Source organism: Scheffersomyces stipitis, chromosome 2 (genome assembly GCF_000209165.1).
Source record: "Scheffersomyces stipitis CBS 6054 chromosome 2, complete sequence".
Lineage (NCBI taxonomy): Eukaryota > Fungi > Ascomycota > Pichiomycetes > Serinales > Debaryomycetaceae > Scheffersomyces > Scheffersomyces stipitis.
The window spans coordinates 1,906,392-1,927,985 of record NC_009042.1 but is presented as its reverse complement, the minus strand read 5'-3'; the positions used below and the strand labels follow the sequence as shown (position 1 = coordinate 1,927,985).

General features: G+C 41.8%; 9 protein-coding genes across 9 annotated transcripts; 5 read left to right on the top strand and 4 right to left on the bottom strand. All coding sequences in view use genetic code 12, as the record gives it.

Moving 5' to 3' along the window:
• Positions 1-836: 836 nt before the first annotated feature.
• PICST_55837 (polyadenylated RNA-binding protein) lies at positions 837-2,255 on the top strand (the record flags this gene model as incomplete). Its single annotated transcript, XM_001383105.1, has 3 exons — positions 837-1,809; positions 1,837-1,851; positions 1,882-2,255. Coding segments are annotated over 3 exons (1,362 nt in total), but the record flags the coding sequence as incomplete, so codon positions are not given.
• A 1,018-nt stretch (positions 2,256-3,273) lies between these two features.
• PICST_54531 (ubiquitin-specific protease) lies at positions 3,274-4,947 on the top strand (the record flags this gene model as incomplete). Its single annotated transcript, XM_001383104.1, has 1 exon — positions 3,274-4,947. A coding segment is annotated over one exon (1,674 nt), but the record flags the coding sequence as incomplete, so codon positions are not given.
• A 413-nt stretch (positions 4,948-5,360) lies between these two features.
• On the top strand, positions 5,361-6,344 carry PICST_55094 (predicted protein; the record flags this gene model as incomplete). The annotated part of the gene is made up of 1 exon (XM_001383103.1): positions 5,361-6,344. The coding sequence occupies one exon, from the start codon at positions 5,361-5,363 to the stop codon at positions 6,342-6,344; it is 984 nt and encodes a 327-aa protein (XP_001383140.2).
• Positions 6,345-6,429: 85 nt separating this feature from the next.
• PICST_55076 (predicted protein) lies at positions 6,430-7,965 on the bottom strand (the record flags this gene model as incomplete). Its single annotated transcript, XM_001382559.1, has 1 exon — positions 6,430-7,965. The coding sequence occupies one exon, from the start codon at positions 7,963-7,965 to the stop codon at positions 6,430-6,432; it is 1,536 nt and encodes a 511-aa protein (XP_001382596.2).
• A 782-nt stretch (positions 7,966-8,747) lies between these two features.
• Positions 8,748-10,274, bottom strand: FMO6 (flavin-containing monooxygenase; the record flags this gene model as incomplete). The annotated part of the gene is made up of 1 exon (XM_001382558.1): positions 8,748-10,274. The coding sequence occupies one exon, from the start codon at positions 10,272-10,274 to the stop codon at positions 8,748-8,750; it is 1,527 nt and encodes a 508-aa protein (XP_001382595.2).
• Positions 10,275-11,431: 1,157 nt separating this feature from the next.
• Positions 11,432-14,027, bottom strand: KRE8 (glucan synthase subunit involved in cell wall assembly). Its single transcript, XM_001382557.1, has one exon. The coding sequence runs from the start codon at positions 13,670-13,672 to the stop codon at positions 11,585-11,587; it is 2,088 nt and encodes a 695-aa protein (XP_001382594.2). The 5' UTR covers positions 13,673-14,027; the 3' UTR covers positions 11,432-11,584.
• A 1,352-nt stretch (positions 14,028-15,379) lies between these two features.
• On the bottom strand, positions 15,380-17,019 carry PICST_87156 (predicted protein; the record flags this gene model as incomplete). The annotated part of the gene is made up of 1 exon (XM_001382556.1): positions 15,380-17,019. The coding sequence occupies one exon, from the start codon at positions 17,017-17,019 to the stop codon at positions 15,649-15,651; it is 1,371 nt and encodes a 456-aa protein (XP_001382593.2). The 3' UTR covers positions 15,380-15,648.
• Positions 17,020-17,646: 627 nt separating this feature from the next.
• Positions 17,647-18,047, top strand: PICST_56322 (predicted protein; the record flags this gene model as incomplete). Its single annotated transcript, XM_001383102.1, has 2 exons — positions 17,647-17,679; positions 17,772-18,047. 2 exons carry the CDS (start codon positions 17,647-17,649, stop codon positions 18,045-18,047), a joined length of 309 nt encoding a protein of 102 aa, XP_001383139.2.
• Positions 18,048-19,335: 1,288 nt separating this feature from the next.
• On the top strand, positions 19,336-21,594 carry FAA24 (long-chain-fatty-acid--CoA ligase; the record flags this gene model as incomplete). Its single annotated transcript, XM_001383101.1, has 1 exon — positions 19,336-21,594. One exon carries the CDS (start codon positions 19,336-19,338, stop codon positions 21,592-21,594), a length of 2,259 nt encoding a protein of 752 aa, XP_001383138.2.

The following is a 21,594-nucleotide window of genomic DNA, read 5'->3' as shown; positions in this document are numbered from 1 at the left end:
TGGCAATTCTGTCACCACAAAGCACTCCACATTCGTCACAACCCAATTACACCACCCTGGTAACAATATTTCACTACTCCCTGCCCCACCTCGTATCCTCCTGTTGGCTGATTGCTCCACTCCTGTGCACACCAATTCTTTCTGGTTCATACACACTTCGTTCACTCTGAGTTGACGTTTCTCTGTACGGGTCAAAATCTCGACAACCACTTTGTTTCGAGGAAACAACACTAATACTGTTGACCTGTTCGATTCGATTCTCCCTAGCGACGTGTGGCACGCTTTTTTTGTTTGTTTCGTGTTTGTTTAGACTTTGTTTCTGGTCCTGAGCCTTCCACTTTTTGTCTTGTCGGCCTATATCCTTTTTGTCGAACCGTGTCTGGACATTATCCTGCCACTTCTGTCTTTGACTTATCAGACTTTTTGTTTGCAAAACTTTGATCTCCGTGCCAATTGCCGTTGATACCCATCCCACAAGCACAGTGCCGTGTTCACCAGCTTGTTTTTCTTAAAATTATCGTTGGTGGTTTTTGTAGTGATTCGTGTGCTTATAGACCCTCCACATCAAAAGAGATAGTCCGCTTAAAAACCTTGTGTGTTTCCAAAAGTATCGTATAGACATTGTCTAGAGTAGCTATCCAGTTTACTATCTACCATCCCAATCTACTTATTCTGCTCGTATAGTCAGTGGATTTCAGATTGACAAATTCTCGATTTTTCAGTCAATTTAACTTTTTTTCGCTAACCTTGCATTCTATTTATCAATGGCTGAACAAACCGAACAACAGCAAAAGCCTGTAGATGCTGAAATACAGCAACAAGAACAGCCAGCGGAACAGCACGACGTTGCTGCTGAAGCTCCCGCTGCTCCTGCCGAATCGGAATCCGAACCTTCTGCTCCTGCCGCCGTTTCTGTTGCTGAGCAACCAGAAACTGAACAGGCTTCCATTGAAAACCCAACTGAGCAGAAGACCATTGCTGAGCAAAACCAGGTTCAAGTCCAAGCTCCCAATGCTGAACCTGCGCCAGCCCCAGCCAGTGCTCTCGAAGGAGGACGTGAGGTGTCCAAGAAGATCTTGTATGTTGGAGGCTTGCACAAGTCTGTTACTGACGACATGTTGAAGGACTTGTTCTCTGTAGCAGGCGGTATCAAGTCGGTGAAGATCTTGAATGATAAGAATAAGCCTGGATTCAACTATGCCTTCATTGAATTTGACACTAATCAGGCTGCTGATATGGCTTTGCATACATTGAATGGCCGTATCATCAACAATTCTGAGATCAAGATAAATTGGGCTTTCCAATCTTCGACGATCAACACGGCTGCTCACCCTGACGAACCTACTTTTAACATTTTTGTCGGAGATTTATCGCCGGAAGTTGACGACGAAACGTTGACAAGGGCCTTTTCCAAGTTCCAGACGTTGAAGCAGGCCCATGTTATGTGGGACATGCAAACGTCAAGATCCCGTGGCTATGGGTTTGTAACTTTTGGAACGCAGGCCGATGCCGAGTTAGCCTTACAGACCATGAACGGTGAGTGGATTAACGGTAGAGCCATCAGATGTAACTGGGCTTCTCACAAGCAGATGAACGGTAACAACGGAGGCAACTACCGTAACAACCGTCATCTCCATCACCACAATAATAACAATAATAACAATAGTAACCGTGGCCAGTTTAGACCATTCAACACCAACGGCATACCTCAACAGCAGATGGGCAATGCCAACGGAGGTTTGAGCAACGGCCAGTTCCAGCCGCAGGGAGGTATTCCACAAAACTTACAGCCTAATGCTCCTGGCGGAGGTGTGTTTTCGCCTTCCAATCTTGGAGCTAACGGTAGCGGCGGTCCTGGTGCTGGAAATGTCGCTAATGGAGCTTCTGGTCAAGCCAATATCCCCGTAATGTCTCCCCAATCGTACGACATTGTTTTGAGACAGACTCCCTCTTGGCAAACCACAGTGTATTTGGGTAATATCGCCCATTTCACCCAGCAGAACGAGTTGATTCCATTATTACAAAACTTTGGCTTCATTGTAGATTTCAAGTTCCATCCGGAAAGAGGTTGCGCCTTTGTTAAGTACGACTCGCATGAACGTGCCGCTTTGGCCATTGTGCAATTGGCTGGTTTCACCGTCAATGGCAGACCGTTGAAGTGTGGCTGGGGGAAGGATAGACCTCCTATGGGCCAGTTCCAGAACTTCGGCCGCGGCGTACCTCCTCCTCCAATGTATGGTCAGGGAAGACCATAAACAGATAGAATGTACATATACACCGAGCTGATCAGATACTATGGCAATATTTTTAACGATAGTTTTAACAATTGTTATAGCGTTGGTTATAGTAAGGACTTGTCACTACTATAGAATACTGATCATGCTCTTCGGTGGTTGATTCTGGGTTCATGACCCAAAGAACAATTGCGCCTTTTTTATCTATTTTTATATAGCTACCAACATCTCTTTATATGTTCAATAAAGCTGAAGATTGTTTTTGAAAAAATGTTCTGTAGAATTCGGCGATCATATAGCAATTCCCAGTACTATGCAATATAGCTTTGAGTAGATCCATTTGAACTTTACTGATAGACTTTAATTCTAGATCGTGAGATTCGTTTCGCAGCCATCCGCTTCGGACACGTGACACATTATCATCAGAAAAAAAATTGGAGTAATTGTTCTGCGATTTAAATCTACAAATCTGAAGTTTTTCACAGCTCACGCCACAACATCATACCAACTACAGCCGTGTCACTGTGAAAGTGTCCTTGTTTGTTTGTCCAATACAAGCAGAGTTTCCTGGTTTATTGGTAGAAAAGGGAGCGAAAACAAATACCTTGGTTTTCATCCCAATCTTCCAACCTCTATGACAAACGATTTCCTGGAATTGACCGCTTTTCTCCTCCACGACACTTTCTTCCAGTGTACTTTAGTTGTCACTGTCCCTGCTGTAGTATTATTGCATTACATTTGGCGTTTCCCCCTAAATCCGCTTGACGGTCTCGTGCTAGACATTTATCTCACATTGACTCCGCTACTTCCCCTGGCAGCGATAGACTGGTTTTCCACCTACTTCCCCATTCTCAAACACATCTCCAGGTCTTCCAGCAGTAGCCTCACCAGCCCCTTCAACTCCATAGCAGCTGTCTCATCAGCATCTTCCCGTCAAAGACTCTTTATCCTAGTTCTAACTGGCTGTGCTGTTGCTTTCTCTATTCGAACAGTTTTTCTTCCACATAATCTCACCAAACTTAAGCAGTTGATGTCATACATGAGCTCGAATTACAAATTTGCTAACCGATCTCGGTTCACAACCAGGAAGTCCAAGTCCCACCGTTTCGCAATCAAAAATGGTGGCGAGATTGGCGGCCTCAGTAACGACGGTAACACTTGTTTTATGAACTCGGTGCTTCAGTCGTTGGCATCATCCCGTGAGTTGCTTAAGTTTATCGACTCCTACCTTTTCTCGGAAACAGCACTTCAGACTCCACAAGGAAACGTGATCTCCATGAAATCCAACTCTCCTAGACCAGAATTAATCTTCACCAATGCATTAAAAACGTTGTTGGATAATCTCAATGGTAAATATGGAGCTCGTGGCAAGGAGTTCAGTACGAAAGCTCTCTTGAACAAGATGCCCAATGGCCCCAAACAGAACTTTTTCTCAGGCTACAATCAGGAAGACGCCCAAGAGTTCTACCAGCTCGTAATGAGTTTGTTGGAACGGGAATACAAGAAAGTTTCCCAATCCAGATTACCCACCCCAGAACCAGAAGAAAAGGCCGGAAATCAGGAGAAGCAAGTGAGATTCCTCGATATCGAAAATGTGCCGAACGTCGTCTTCGGCTGCGAAAAATTAGGAAAATTGGGTAAAGTGTACGTTCCAGCCAACCAGGTTGACCCCAACTTGGTAGACTGTGATCACAAGGTGTTCCCACTTGAGTTGATTACTCCTGTAGATGGAATCTCAGCCGAAAGAATCGGTTGTTTGTCCTGCGGAGAAGTAGGTGGCATCCGTTATTCTGTCAATTCAGGCTTGAGTTTGAATTTGCCAAACAATTCTTCCTACTACTCCAGCTTTGACTTGCTTCTGTTAATGAACGACTGGATCACACCAGAAATCATTGAAGATGTCAACTGTAACAGATGTGGTTTGAATCAAACCAAAGAATTCCTTTTAGAGACTTTGCAGGACCTTCAAGCAAAGCCAAACGGAGACAAGTTGAGGGAACAATTTCAAATTCGTCTCGATGCTATCGATTCGGAATTGTTGAAACCTCATATCACAGACGAAGTGTTCGAAAAGCTCACCATAAAAAAGCATATTAGAAAAAGTAGAAAATCCAAACAGATACTCTTGAGTAGACCGCCTCCGTTGTTGTCCATCCATATAAATAGATCGGTATTTGACCCTAGAACATACATGATAGTCAAGAACTCCAGCAGTGTGACTTTCCCGTCAAAGTTAAACTTGGCTCCATACATTGCCGAACCAAGGGATATTAACATGGACGCTAGATTGCCTTTCAGAAAACAGGAAGAGAGAACAGTTTTGCAGCAGGAACAGACTAAAAATTCAGAAACACTTCCTTCAACTCCGTCAGACTCGTCGTTGTCTTCCACTCCTGAAGAAACGAAGTCAGACTCTACTACTAGCACCGATATAGACAACTTGGAACCACTTCCAGTAGATCCCAAGTTGTTGTACAACTTGAAGGCAGTAATCTCCCACTATGGTACTCACAACTACGGCCACTACATTTGCTACCGTCAGTTGAGGGGTACATGGTGGAGAATTAGTGACGAATCTGTATATGTTGTCACTGAAGAAGAAGTATTGAACGCTCAGGGTACATTTATGATCTTCTACGAGTTCGATGATGGGCATAAGGAATTTTTGCAAGATGTTTCTGATAGTGAAGAAGAGGAGGAGGAAGAGGAAGATACACCAGAGGACGATAGCGAAAACAAGTCTACTTCCAGCAAAATGGATGTGGACTCCGATAGTGTTGGTGTCGTATCAATCTCTGTTAATGATAATGAAGACGTAGACTACGAAGAAAGTAGCGGATTAAGCGATGATGACGATGAAGATTCGCATTTGCCAGAACAACCTCACGACAACCAAGAAACTTCTCAAGAGGATTTCAGTATTGCCGAAGCCCATGTACATTTATAGATCTATGTGTATCAGCAAAAATATCTTAGGACTACTTGTTGTAAGGAAAGTGTAGTTTTCTAGAATAGTTCATTGATAAAATTAAGTGCGCGCTACCAATTGTCAATATCAATAGGCATAATTCTTCAGTCTGCGATGATCATCTCTAGTTCTCTCTCTTATAGCAAGTCAGTATAACAATGGCTAAGAAGACGCATGGAAAGAACCTTGGCAAGAAGGGACTCATGGCCGCTTTGGCTCGACATGTAGTTTTGGAAAAATCGCAACTGCAGTTGGCCAAAAAGGAAGCTTTACAGAAAGAACATCTGGCTCAGAAACAGCAATCTATGAAAGGAGGGGGGAAAGTTAATAAGAACAAAAAGAAACAGCAGTTGAATTTACAAAAGAGTGGATACATACCATTCAAAAAAGGAGATAGAGTGCTCTTGGTAGGAGAAGGAGATTTCAGTTTTGCAAAATCGATCATAGCCCAACAGTACATTGAGCCAGAGAACTTGATTGCTACATCCTATGATTCCTATGACGAATTGGTAGCTAAATATCCCAATGTGGAAGACACTGTCAAACTGCTTATTGAAAGTGGAGTGAAGGTGATTCATGAAGTAGATGCTTTGAATATGGTAGCATCATTGAAGTTAACTCCAACACCAAAACTGAAGAAAGCAAAAGTAGAACTCTTTGCTGATCATGCAAATTTGGACTATATCATGTTCAACTTCCCTCACACGGGACGTGGGATGAAAGATGTAGACAGAAACATCAGAGATCACCAGCAGCTAGTTCTTGGCTACTTCAAGAGTTGTAACCAGGTTTTTGACATTGTTAATAACCAGATCAAAGACGATTTCGCAGGCTATTCTGCTTCTGATGATTCCACAAATGTCGGGAAAGTAATACTATCACTTTTTGACGGAGAACCGTACAGTTCTTGGGGAGTTAAGATTCTTGGAAGAAGCGAAGGTTTCAGAGTTGATCGGTCCGCCAAATTCGACTGGCCACTGTACCCAGAATATCACCATAGAAGAACAAACAGTACCAGAGATACTACCAAACCAGCAGCTGAAAGGGATGCTCGGATCTATATTTTTGAAAAGTTCGATAAGAAAGAAGCTGATGAAAAGGAAAGAAGGAGGCGCAACGATGAGGATTCAGATGACAATTAGGTTATACTTGATTAAGATGTATTATATATAATATTATAATGAGGAATTACCAGAATAAATACGTATCCATATATACAAATTGATCCTAGGCTGGATACACTCTTATGCAAGTGTCTATCAAGAAAATCTCTCTGGTTAAAGGATCCTTGATTTTGCCCATACGCAACAAAGTATTCTTTTCTGACAAATACTTCTCGGACGGGTTGAGCAACTTGTCAAATGGATAGATATTACCATTAGGTAGTTTGAAAGGATTATTGAAAATACTGGTGATCAACTGAGCGTACGGCAAGTTTCTACTCAACTTGTACAACTCAGGTGAACACACCGGGCAGTTATTGATCTTGTTCAAGAGTTTGTAGTACTGATTGGAACCTCTGTATTTCTTGTCGGTTAATACTGTTAGGTCCTTCTTGTATATGCTTTCATCGGTGACATTTATTTCCTGGTTTTCCCTGAAGATGGTGTTTTCCGTATTGTGATAACATGACTTTGTCTTCAAACTTGCTAGACCAGCAGACAAGTAGATGAAGATAGGATAGTTCTTGGAAATACCATACAATTTCGTGAAGTTCTCTACAAAACACATCGACAAACTGTCCCATCTTTCGTCAGAAAGAAGCTTCTCGTATTCATGGAACCGAGGAGAGTTTATGAGCAAATTGCTGGAGAAAGCTATCTTGTCATTTCTGGTTCTCTTCTCTTCGTTTATCGCCATATACACCAACAAGCCACCTATTTCCTTTAGGCGATTCAAGTTGTGTTCGTGATTGGCTCGATCGGTATCTTGATAATTACTAACATTTCCATATGGTGAGAGATTAATACTGGAGAACTTGATAGCTTCATTTACATCTCCTTTTTCTATAAGAGAAAGGAACCTACAATAGTTTATTTCAAACTCGAGATTGGAGTTTGCTTTCTTCAAAAAGTTTCTGTTTTCGTTGAACCACGCTATCACTAATGTGAGATCGTGGTCTTCCATGATGGAAACATAAACTTTGTTGAAGCTCTCAAACAAGTCGTAGTCGATCAACTTCATGTACTTTGGGTTTGATTCAGAGAGACTCTTCAAGAGTAGCAAGCCTATATTGTGATCTGTTCTCGTATTGGACTTGATAAGATAGTCGATAATGAGCAAGTTCGTCTGGTCTCGATACCATGTGATGAGATTCGGGTTATGCAAATCCAAGTACTTGTCGTTGTCGTCTTTTGTGGAGTGTTCTTTCTCTTCTGTATCTTCATTCTGGCTCTGTGGCTGTGATGGCTTTTCCACTTGAGTCTTGGTTTTATCCTGAGTGATGCAGTATTCGCTGATGAGTGCCAAATGCTCTATCCTGGCAATAAGCCTGGAGCGCAATTCTTCGTCCTTGGCAATAGAAGCTTGCAACTTCTTCTGGAATCCCTCAAAGCTCTTGATACTCTTACGAACCATGGCCAACTTCATGGCTGTGGGGATATTTGGATTTTTCTTAATTTTGGCAACATCGTCGGTCATCTGCTTTTTCTGTTTCTCTACAAGTTTCTGGATTGTCTTGAAGTTCTTCTTGATTAGCTCGGTAGGGATCCGGAACTGTGTCAGATGCGATTGGATATGGAAGTTGAGAGAGGGTTCACTCATAGTGGATAGATAAGTATGCTAAGACCGAGTATGAGCTAGATTTGTAATTGGGATATAGGAAGGAAGAAGAAGAGTATATAGCAGTAAGCAATTAGAATACGTATAAGAAATACGCATAAGATAAATGTAAAGAAGGATATGCAAGAAAATACATTCTTCTCCTTATGTGGTACAGTTTCTAAAGATGACTTTGTGGGGAGCAAATCCCGCACTGCTTATAAATTGTGTCGCAAAATGAAGTATCAGATAATTTATGGTGTAGCAGATCCACAGTATGATACGAAGGAGAAGAAAATAGGTAGAAGTAAAAGAGTTTCCAGATTTAGGCAAGTTTCAGAAGGTTTCTGAAGTTCAGAGAATTATTTGCAAAAATTAGCAGAATTTCCTCTCGTTATTTGCTAGTGCTATCTATTAATAACTTTATCTTTAACAGATTTTGGAACTTACTCAATTCATTCGCCAGCATACTTTCGCCAGCATTTCTACTTCACCTATCGTTCGGGTTCTGAGGGAAGATTCATTATTGGTACAATTTGGAAGTTCCACGATCACTTTGCTCTTATATTACTGGTTGAAATTGAATTATATAAATTAACTAACTGTTCTTTTTTTTATCTGACTAGAACATTTGCACATTTTTCGCAGCAATTCCAACTTGCTTACTTAAGTATTGTTAGAGTAATGAATGCAACTCTTTTTACATTTGCTTTACTTATATTCCTAACTCTGAAGTGTTATCACCATATTTCATATTATTAAAGATTACATAAATTTATTTGAGTCTACAAAGTAGCACTCTTAGGGATTTTCTGGTCCTTCAACTCGTAGAACAATTTCCTCAAGTTTTCGATACCAACATCGACTTCTTCAATGTACTTGTGGTCTTCCACAAATGGATTGTATCTGCCATTAGGGAAGTAAGGCTCAAGTTTGTCGATGAATCCATCTTTGACTTGGTTGTGGGTGTAGTAGTGGAAAATCAAGTTGTTACCCTTTTCCTTAACAAGGTTGTCTTCCCACTCTTGCTGTTCTTGCTTAGTGGGCAAAGTCTTGGCTCCGGACCAGACACCAGCAAGAGCTGCAGCGCTGGCTTCGATGGTGTGGAAATTGATTTGGGAAATGGCAATACCAACAGTTCCAAGGGTAGGGTCTTCAATTGAGAAGGTGTCGTAGTAGAGACCGGCGACACGCGAAAGATTAGAAGGATCAATAACGTTCAAGTGGTCCTTTAAGAATGGGTAATGGTAGTGGTAGCCAGTTGTTAAGAGAATCTTTTCAATTCCCTTCTCAACAGAACCGTCCTTGAAAGTGACATCACCGGTATCTGGGTCAATCTTTTGAATTTCACCCTTGGCAATAATACCGTCGGAGACCAAGGCATCATTAATCCATTCGAAGACTAAATGGATGTTTCTCTTGGAATTGACAGTCTTTTTGGCAACTGGAACAATGTATTGCAAGAGATTTGCTGTCGAAATACTACCACCAACAACTAAGGTGTTCTTGTCTCTGAATTCTTCCTCAGTTCTGTACGACTTGGCATGAACAATGGCATCTGGGTGCTTCTTGTTGTATTCGGCCAAACCTTCAATAACTGGAATAGAAGGAACAGTGTAGTGACCATTAGAGATAACAACAGCATCAAATTCTTCCAGGTACCAGTTCTCCTTTCCTGTCTTGGAGTCCTTTTCTCTGACAGTTACAACCCATTTACCTTCATCATTCTTGGCGACCTTTTCAACAGTGGTGTTGGTTCTAATATAGTCGTAAAGATGTTCTTTTTCAATGAAATCGGTGAATCTCTGAGTCAATTCCTGTTGACGCAAAAAAGGGTAGATCTTTCTAGACTTGTCCAAGTACTTTTCTTCATTTGGAAGGTATGAGTATCTGGTGAATCTGGAAGGAATGTTGGTGTATAAGTCTGGGTAGACACCAGATCTTCTCCATTCCAATTCCGAAATTTCAGTGTTTTCCTTGAGGGATACTGGAGATTCTCTGGTAGCACCTTTCAAGTCCAGGGGAATTTCCACAGTAGGGTGAATTACGTCAGGATCGTTGTATTTCTGGGTGTCCAAAGCAGCTTGGGGTGGGACGCGCAAATCTGCCTGTTCCAAAGAGGGTGCCCAAATTCCACCGGCCTTGTCCTTTTGCTCAAAAGCAACAAGCTTGGTGAATCTGGGGTCTTTTGAAACTTCACCACCAGCAGTGGACGAACCGTCCTTGTTCGTGTGGAGAAATTCGTACAAGGAAGCAAGACCACCTGGGCCAGCTCCGATGATAGCAATTGAGTTGATGTCAAGTTTGGTCATAGTCGACTAGAGTATAGAAGAAGGAAATATCGTGGACCAAAGGTGACTGAAATTGTCTCCCCGACCCAAGGGACAAACACCATTGTTTATATATTAGCCTGGAACACGAGCAACGGCCCACAATTTGCACGACTGGTTGTCCCATTTCTGCCTCCAACAGGGTGCCCAGACTGTTGCAGTGGTTACCACAGTCGGAAAAGTGAGTAGCGTAGACAAGTTTAACTGTGGCTCGAACATAAATTAATTTCGCAGCTCGATAAATTTTATGCAAGTACCAGTTGAGTGCAGCAGAGCCGGCAAGAATGAATCGGCAAGAGGAGAAGTGCTCCACACTTATGAATTAGGGATTAAGGTTGGGCAGACCAGAGATAGTGTGTCAATGTCAATGTTGTGGAGAAGTTTCATGTATTCAAAAGATCCACAACAAATTCCACAATAAAAAGATTCACTATGGTGGCACTTTCCATTAGGCCAACTTGACCGAATTGCGCTGAAGCCTCTTGCGACCCGACCCGATAAGAGCTTTGCGCTTCCTGCTGCTGCTATAGACTGCGAAAAATACGTGCTTACCGGCTCAAGTCACGTTACCTGAGATGATACAGTTTACGGGCTTACCATTAAACGATACCGTTAAACGATACAGTTATCGGCTGATATATACTAACTGGTTCTGGTACGAGTTTTCGCTATCAGTACGCTTCATCTCGTCTACTGCATCACATGGTATCGGCTCGGAACTCTGGCATGAGGCGGATTTATTCTGTTTTCGCATCGAATTACTGCGAAAAATGTGGCTCCTATTTCATGCTACTAGGCGATCTTGAATTAATAAATTCCACAAATCTCAGGGCCGGTGATGGAACTGCTGGCATGTAGCTCAATAGCTGTAGTTTATCCTGATTTCCACTGCGTTAGTAGTTTATTTTATTGCCGATCTGTACAGCTAATTGACCCATTTCGTCGCCTTTAGAGAATGCTGGTAGCAATTAAAGAAGAGCGAAACAATGGCCGAGACACTTTTGCTCCCTGTTTATGGATTCTACGACTGTAATTTATCGAGTAATTGTGTTTCTAATTGTCTTCAGAATACGTGTCTATGATTATCTTTCAGTCTCATCGCCTACGTATCTCTCGAGCGTACGTCTGAGCGTTCTCTCATGACGACATTAACTGCCTGTTCTTATTCTATACTAGTTATTTATTCTAATGGTCTGCTACTTTCTTCCTAAATGATTGCTTACTGTTCTCCGAACACTAATATATAGGCAAAGTAATTATATGGGTTGCCATCTATAATAGAGGTGGATGCCTCAGCACCCGTTCATCACCTTGTTCTTGGGGAAACTGTAGCCTCCGTCTGTGAATCTTGTCAAGTTGACATTGGAGTAGATGTTAAGATGGCTCTGTATGTAGTCATACGTAGGATAGTCCACTGGATCACAACCAACATTGATTTGGTCTGTTGGCTGGTACACTCTGACATAGTCAATTCTCATAGTACATGGGAATACAAGTGATGGCCAGTCAATATAAGCCCAATTGTTGGAGATACCGAGGTTCATAATCAACGACATGGGTTCTTTGGAAAGCCTTCTCCAGCCTACATTTCCATTAGGGTGCAAGGCCTTGGAATGTACTGTCAATGTTGGTTCTTCGCCTACAAACCACGTCAAGTAGCCATTGTCGTTGTCGTTGAGATACTCGTATCCGTATCTCTGGAAATTGTGCTCGCCCGATCCTCTCTCATACCAAGTTGTGTTTAACATTGTGACAGCAGAAAGGGCCTCTTGGAAAGGTCCACCTGCATAGGTGTTCATGACTGTCGTGGAACTGTTGTGGATAGAAAGGAAATCGTAATCAGGCATATACCAGATATCAAAGGGAGCCAACTGCAATGATTGTGAAGCTACCCCGATATTGGGCATTTTGTGATTGGGGTCTGTGGCTATTTCAGCTTCGATAACATCGATTTCCGGAGCTCCTCTCCCTACTCCTGGATTGGGATGGTCGGCACCTGAACAGGTACATGAATTCAATCTCTGACCAGGCAAGTAGGAAATACCATCTGGAGAGGACTGGTTGGGTGTAATACCAGCATCACATGAATCGTACGAATATGGCCAAACCCCATCTGTAGTAGCCAAGTAACCTGGTCTACCCAAATTACCCATAGACCATAAACCGGGCCACAAACCAGTAACATCACCGTAATTAGGTAATCTAACCGAATACTCGAGCATACCCTGAGTGAAACAAAATTTGTTCCATGACTGCACCATTCCTGATCTGTAGAACAAGTCGTGATTCTTGAAAGCGTCCATACGCAAATTCAATGTACCATTCTCTGTAGTGACGGCATCTGGAGAATACCATTCCAAATCCTTTGTGGCATCATAGTGCAAGTCTGGAGCTGTGAAGAATTGATCGTCACCTTCGTAAAAAGTTCTACCTTCGGCATTAAACTCGTCACTAAACACTAAAGTCCACACATCGCCGTTCTGAGCAGTGTGGTTAAAGGCACTCGAAGGTGTATCAGGGTCTACCAAGCTGGTTCTAATTGCAGAGAGAAGCGGGTATGTGTAGTCTGTGAGAATCTCGTATGATTGTATTGAAGAGTGATGAGTAACATTGGAGAAAGTCAATGCTGGCAAAACCACAAAGACACACAAACCAGCGATGAACAAGACAATAAGCCCGATAAGACCACCCAATGATCTCTTGTCCATGTTCTTAAGATCATAAATGAACCTGTTTTTGTCGTATTCTGCGTCAACGACCGGATCTGGGTTATGCAAGTAGTCGTCGGCTTCCTTCTCATCGATGTGTAAGGGGAACGACGAGGCAGGGTAACCACCGAAGGGAGAAAAGTCGCCCTGGTGGACCATGTTACTGGTAGATCTGATGGACCTAGAAGAGTTGTCGTCGCCATACTGGGATGTTGCCTGAGAGTCCAGGCCAGGTCTTTCCTTCTGAAGGAAGTTTGAGAGCGAAGTGGAAGACACTACACGAGAGCCAGCCATCGAAGGGTATCGATCATATTCTGGCGGCACGTTGATGTTGTTGACATTGGGTGAGTCTCCCGAAGGTAAATGAATGCCAGAGCCAGAATACGAAGCCTGGTTGCCGTCGGAAGATTCGTTTTCCGATAAGAGGTTAGTAGATGTGCCGTTTTTCTGGTAGAAACTAGAATAGGCGTTGAATGGTCTGCCGTAGGTGGATTCGGCATCGACGTCCGCATGAGGCGATGATGTTGAAGATCTCGATGATTCTACGGACGATTGTGGATCAGCTTCGTTTTGGCCCAAGAACGGATTGTGTGGAATATCAAGCGAGTCGTTGTCGGTGTCCGTGACGTGAAAGTTGGGGAGCCCGTTAGAGGTCAAGTCTCTCCGTGACATGCTGTGATTATTTGTCTTTGTCTATTGAAGGTGCGAGAAGCGTCAAAATGAAATGGTATTATCGTATAGATATGACTTAGAGTGGTGGGTTATGATCTATGATCAGCTTAATTAATTTGATCTGGTAATGATGATCTGAGGTGGTGCCTTAAGTAGAAAATGAAGCTTTAGTGCCTTATAACTTATGGAATCAAGCTTTAATAAATATGATCTTCAAACTTTAACTGTGCTATAAAAAGATCTTTAGCGAGTGAATAGTATGTGGATGCGGTTTAGACGCTGGACTTTGAACTGAATCAACTAGGCGCTATTCGCTCGGTATTAACAGCTGGGTATGGGAAGAAAAGTAAGGTCGACTTCTTGCAAAACAAATTGGATGTGAGAAAAAAAATCAAATGTATAGAATGTCAAATCTCACCAGCCCTTTTGCATTTTCTTATTTTTGACCAACAAGGCTGTTCTGGATTTGCGAGGTCTGAAAATTTTATTGATCTAGATTGTTTCTTTTTTCAATGCACTGTGTGTTCCGAGGGTGCAGCCGGGGCGAAATGCAACGGTGCTCGCGTTTCCGACCAACGCGATGCATGTCGCATTGAGATAGTACGGATTGTATGCAGACTACTCTTGGAATGTATGCAAATTGGCCTGAAAGCGCAACTACACATCCCAATAAATGAATAGAATAAACGAAGACTTCCGACCGCATATCTCAACTCACTCTCAACTCTGAACCTGGTTCTATACTTAGAACTCTGTAAAGTAGTCACAATACTCTTAGTTTCACTTCTCGATGTGTCTTGTACATCTCACTACCACGCAGCTTCCACTTCTTGTGTCTCCACGACTAGACGAGGCTCAGGCTCATTAGGTCAACACAACTGAAACAGAGTTAGATTCCATTCTGGAATTGGCCCTTCCCGAAACCGAAAGGTCTCTGCTCAGGCACCATTACCCTCTACTATTGTTCTTTCTATTATTGTACTTCCACTTCATCTGTCCGTCCTCCTGATAAGCCACTTCCGAACACATACGTCATCTTCTATGTGGGTCGTGCTGGAATCGTGTCTCTCGCCTGTGACTAGCTATCTTTGTACAAAAACATATTTAGAGTAGGTCGGACCGTTCCGTTATAAGTCCTGATATCCACGATGTCGCTCCGTTGGCGTATCGTTTTTCCGGTGGACAAAAGCTGTGTACAGCCTTGAGGCTACTCGCTAAACTCAATTCATCTCTACACGAGAATTGGGAAGCAGAGAATAGCCACACATTTTAATTCGGAAAAAACTTGGATAAGATCAATTCATAGTATACATCTATTCAGTTTATGTAATTGCACTTTCCTTTGTTGCCATCTACTTCTTCTAATCCCATGCCACGGATATATCTTGCTCCTTACCTGGACAGTCGCTGAAAAGTTTCAAGAAACTCACGTGAGCACAAGACTTTCCTCGTCGATCGAGTTTCACGTCCCATCGTGTACCCGGATCTCATCTCCGAGGGAAAACAAACTAGAATAATTTTAGAACCCTGTCAAATCCAGATGGTCGCAGCACACCTTCCCTAACAGGACCTCTTCCAGCAGGATATATTCAGCCTCTGGATAACTCAGTATTCTAACCTACTTGTAATTGGAAGAGTTGCAGCCATTTCAGTAACAATAATAGCTTGTCATTCTTGTAACTTAAGGAGGATACAATTGTGGACATTCTTCTTTGTACCTGAAACCCTCGTTTCGTATTTCAAGGATTGCAAATAACTGAAATGTTTCTAATTAAGTAATTAAGTAATATGAATGACTTATGGTTTCGTATTTAGAGTATTACCATCTCTGTTTTCTCAGGTCGGTAATATGAGCCCGTAATATCCCGTATATATCTATTTAATTACTTTCTCCTCTACCCAACTCTTGGCTTTTCAGGCTAATTATGAGATCGGTCTTTGCAAGGAAATCCCCTCAATTGAAGCCCCTTGTATATTCATTTTTCATTATAGATAATCCCGTGGTCTTCCCTGGGGAAAATATCTTCCAAATCAGTGCTAGATTGCAAACTGAAGTCTCCTTCACTCAAATTGACAAAGTTCAAGATTCCGCTATCTATAACTGCAATCACCACCGTACGCCCATTGGATCCGTATTTCAATAGATTGTCTCTTTTTCTATTATAGTCATTCTTCTTCCGCACAGATTCATCCAACTTGGATTGTCTTTCTTGCTGTTTCTTTTGTCGTATCACTTTTTTGGACGGAGGCATTGTATTTTTCTTCTGCTGTCTAACAGCGGGGACTACCTGTGTTTTCCGTTCATTGGGAAAAGTGTAGTTCAACGAGTTGTGTAATGCTTGTATGGTTTGTAGGGTTGGAAACTTGGCTGAATCCGTGTTTGCTACTGCTACTTGGAAATCAGGGAATGGCGGGTTCTTTTTGGAGAATGAAGGTGTAGGTTTCCACACATTAAAGGTTATAGAGTACCCACTAGCTTCTAGATTCTCTTTTACACTGTCATGTGTAGAATATGCTGGAATAAGTCTCAACGACTTGTAAATGTCTGTGTATCTAAAGTAGTGCTTAGTCATGAAATGTAAGCTATGGAACAAGGGATATGACAAGAAGCCCCATTGACGTAATCTCAGTTGTAAATATTTCACAACTGTAGTTGCCATTATTTTATTTAGAAAGGATGGGATAACAGACAAAGTTGAAGGGACCATTGGTAGTCTAGTCCTTTGGTCTGTTTTAGTGATTTGCTTAAAGTCTTGCACTAAATAACCAAGACGTTTCAAGTACGAGTATATCTGGTACTGATCAAGCAGATAACCCGTATTGTTGAATGCTACGCTGTATAGAAACTCCAAATCCATAGCTATAAGCGAATCGTAGTCAAATTCGCTTTCTTGACTGGACTTGAGAAATTCGTCATAGCTCTCGTTTCCGAGATATATTACTACAGAACCTCTTTCAACTAAATAGACTGCTTCAAGTGAGTTTAGTTCCACACCATCCTTAACTTTAGAGCCTATATGAATGGGAATTCCCATATCTCGGAAGTAGTTTCCTCTGGCATGAGGCATTATGCATTTAGATTCCAGTGCTATCCATACTGCTATAAGCTTCAGCTTCAAGTGATGACCTCTTACACCTTCAAGAGCGTCGTACATGGCGTTTCTAGACTCTTGCAAAGAGCTGTTCTGGACTTGAGTTCCATCAGGTGCAAATTCTTTCTCACCTCTTTTGGGAATACCTGAGGATGCCAACGATTTGTTGAGAAACTTCCAGTCCTGAACTTCGTCCTCAACATCAAAGTTGGCCTCGTCTTTTACTATCGCAGCCTCATCCACTTCGTCTGCCATTTCCTGATATTGCAGAAGATGTAGAATTCGTCAAAGTTGAAAAGCTGGATTTTTCACTTCTGATATTGTCCCCTCGGAACTGGTTGTGATCACGTGAAACTTCCGATTATTCAGTACGACTAGAACTCAATGAAACTGATGTATGGATGTTACTTGGAATAATAGAGTAAAGGTAATAGATGTCTTCAATGTAGTTATATCGCTGTGAGTCTGTTACTTTAAATATCTAGCAAAAATTATAAATCTTGTCTCTAGATTCTTTAGAAAATGTGCATACTGAAAAGATTTTGCATAAAATTCTCCAAATATATAATTAAAATGCCATTCAGTTCCAGAATTCAAGCAGAATAGTATTAAATATTATTACTTGCTAGTGTTCCATCTAATCCATAAGTATTTCCATGCTTCTAGCCATTTTAGCAGTTACCTAGTTCAACCTTCAAAGTCCTCAATTCTTACTATGGCTGCAACACAATTCTTCTGCACATAGCTCAAAGCTCACATGGACCCTTTTTGTGTATCGTGAGCTTTTCAGAAGGTGAAAAACTGATGATTTCAACTTGATCTGGAAGTGTTCCACAGACGGATAACTCTGCCCTATAACGAGTAAATCAAGTGTTTGTGGATATGACCGAACAGCCTATAACTTTAGACTTGGTGGTATGTTTTTTTCCGGAGAACCTTTTCAGTTCTTCAATTTTCCATATTCTGAACTCTTGCTAACTCTTCCAAAGGCAGAATCGCTTTTGAAGGATATTGTCGACAACATTGTCAGAAAGCAGACACTTTCTTCGTTTGCTCGCCATGTATCTGTCCAACTGCAGACATTGGGAAACCACGATACGAATGTGCCTGTAATATCAAACTTCGCTGTGGGCTCCAACAAAGACATTTTCAACCAGGACAAGACTAAGTTGAAGACGTCAGAAGCTTCGAGATACTTTCTGTGTGAGAATTGTGGCAGAAAGATAGCAGGCGGGCGTTATGCTCAGCATGTCAACAAATGCTTAGAGAGAAGAAGAAGATAGTAAAACTTCTGGTGGAAGTTGTAACATATGCCTACAATGACTGTATCAGTTACTATTCTGCTTATCGAGTGAGAGAGCCAAGTAATTAGGCTTCGGAATCGATTAACTGTTACAGATTTTGCACAGATGGCCATAGTCTGGTATCAGAGTTAGCTAGTATCAGATCAACTAGAAGTTCGAATCTTCTGTTTTTGCGTACAATGCTAGACAGAGCCTACATATGTGGCCATCACCACAAAGTATCACCAATTACAATAAAGAATAGTTGTTTGCTATGAGAGATTGTACTAAATGTGCATTCTTTTAACCACTAACTGACAGCTCCGCATCTTTGACATTTGCGGTGTCCACCTAATAGTCTTGCTGACGATCCGATACCCGACGGCCCAGCTCTTCAATTGTGGCGATTCCGGGAGTTCCATCTACAACTTCTCTAGATTGCGAAGCATAGATAGTTCCCCTCTACAACTCCGAAGAACAGGAACTGTCCCCACTGCAATTGGTACAAAATGCCAAGTTTCACCCACTTCTGAAATTGCTATGTGGTGGTGAAGTTGGGCACTCACCCCATTTAAATAGGCGTGGATATGTTGGTATGGGACAAGCTTCGGACTTTAGAAAATGCTGAAGTTCTTCTTCACTGACAGGCGGGTAGTGTATTGGACATTCGCCTGATAAGTACTGTACCAGACAGCATTTCCGCAATGAGAGGCTTTCCATGGATAATCAGTTTATCGAGAAAGGTGCATATCCCCACAGCCGGAATTTTTTGACTTTTGCCGATCCCGATTATTCTCTAACTTTAGCAACCGATCAGCCGAATGTTTGTTGGATATGTGTGGAGTTTCATCTAGATCAATTTACAGTTTTTATTTGGGTGCCTGGTTGGTTCTGTATGGGGTAATGCAGATTCTTACTTCTCCTATTCACTGTATTAGCAAATGTTGAAATCTGGTGAACATTTTTTGGTGCGGTCTTCTCCTCTCTAAAAAAATATTACATTTTGCGGGGTTACCATACAAGATGAACTACCTTAATTGGATTCGATGTAAGGAACAATCCACAAATTGAAACACTAATAAGTACAGTGTATTTCTCTAGGATATAGAAATGTGTATAAATACATGACAGTTCCCAAGTAGTTCATAATCTTTTATCTTATCTAGCTAACCGCATTGCCAGTTGCGCTGATACTTGTCAATTTTTGAGATCACTTGTAGTCTGTTCTGAAAAGTGAAAAATTTGCTGAACTACCTTGAAAGTCCTGAAATTTGTCCACCGATCGAGTATGTCCTCTTCTTATTACACTGAGCAAGATGTTGCCAAAGAGCAGGCTCTTTCCAAGCTTCCAATTGCCAGCAGTGCTGTAATTGACAATACTCCCACTGGAGCCGCAACCAACGATGGGAAATACTCTTCTGTTTTCAGAAACAAGGCATTGCCAGAACGGTTGATCTCAGAAATTCACCCAGAATTGGATACTTACCATAAGCTCTTCAACAATGCCGTGGCTTTGTATGGAGATAGACCTTGTCTTGGCCAGAGACCTTACAACTACAAGCTCAAGCAGTCGGCCCCATACTTCAAGAGCTATACCTACAAGGAAGTTAACCAGAGAAAGAAAAACTTGGGTGCTGGTATCATCTATTCTTTGCAAAACAATGCCTACACCAACTACGAATTGGAACCTCACCGCAAGATTAGGGACCATTTGAAAGACTGGACTTCTTACGGGGTGCCTATCAATGCTCTCGATAACAAGGATGGAGAAATTGAAAAGAGTGCTTCGTTCATTGTGTCTATTTTCTCTGCCAACAGATACGAATGGATCTTGACTGATATAGCATGCACAGCCTATTCTATTACCAATACTGCTTTGTACGACACTTTGGGTCCAGATGTTACTAAGTACATCTTAGAATTGTCCAAGAGTCCAATTGTAGTTTGTTCTCACGAAAAAATTCCCATAGTATTGGACTTGAAGGAAAAATACCCCAAGGAACTTGAGAGTCTCATTTCTATCGTCTCAATGGATCCATTTTCGACTATTGATAATAGTTTGCTTGAAAAGGCTAGAAATTTGAAAGTGGAAGTTACCGACATTGATCAAATTGAATCGGTTGGTGCCTCACATCCACTTGATGAGTTACCACCTTCTAGAGATACTCTTTATACTATCTCTTTTACCTCGGGAACAACTGGTGCCAGACCTAAGGGTGCTATGTTAAGTCAGACCAATGCTACGTGCGCCATGTCTTTCTTAGCTTGCACGGAACCTCATTCTGGTGGAAAGGACAGAGCTTTCATCTTCTTGCCATTGACACACATCTATGAAAGGGAAACCAGTGGCTTTGCACTTGTAGGAGGGTATTTCTTAGGATTCCCTCAATTGACCATGGACAATCAAAAGGTGGATGTGTTCCAGAACTTGATTGAAGACTTGAGAATTTTCCGTCCAACTTACTTTTCTATTGTGCCCAGGATTCTTACCAAAATGGAAGCTCTTGTCAAGACTTTGATCAATGAAATGAGCGAGTCTGATGCTGCTGAAGTCAGGAAGATCATTGAATTCAAACTGAATGAACACAAGAGATATGACGGCTCCGAAGGAAAGAATTACCATTACGATAATTTCCCTCCTTACAAAGCTTTGCGCGAATACATGGGTATGGACGAATTGAAGTGGATGCAAACTGCCTCAGCACCAGTAGCTCCTACTACCTTATCATATTTGAAAGCTTCTCTCAACATTGGATTGAGACAATTGTATGGTTTGACTGAAACTTTTGGTGCAATCACAACTACTCCAGCATACGAAGCTACAACCGGTTCTTGTGGAAGTATTGCCCCTACAGGAGAATTTAGATTGAGAAATGTCAGTGGCTACAAAATTTCAGACAACAAGGGTGAATTAGTCATCAGAGGTCCTCAAGTTTTCAAGGGATACTATTACAACAAGAAGGAAACCGAGAGTTGCATAAATTCCGAAGGCTGGTTCCATACTGGCGACATCGCTAAACTAGACAATAAAACTGGTAGAATCTACATTATCGATAGAGTCAAGAACTTCTTCAAGATGGCTCAAGGAGAATATATTTCTCCTGAAAAGATAGAAAACAGATACTTATCGTCTAATCCTATCATCTCACAACTCTATGTACATGGTGACTCTTTGAAGTCATTCTTGGTGGGTATAGTTGGAGTTGATTTTGAGAAGGGTTTGTCGTTTTTAAACGATGTCTGTGGCTACAACAGGTTGGACATGTCCAGTGAAGAAATGCTTCAGGAGATCAACCGTGTAGAGACTAAGAAGAAGTTCTTATCGATAATCAACAAGAACGTGAATGGCAAGTTGAATGGGTTCGAGAAATTGCACAACATTCACATTGAAATCAATCCATTAACCGTTGAGAGAGACGTTGTTACACCAACGTTGAAAATTAGAAGAGGAGTTGCTTCCAAATTTTTCGGAGACGTATTCCATCGTCTCTACAATATGGAGCAATCTCTTGTGTTTGAGGCCAAGCAAATAACCTCCAAATTCTGA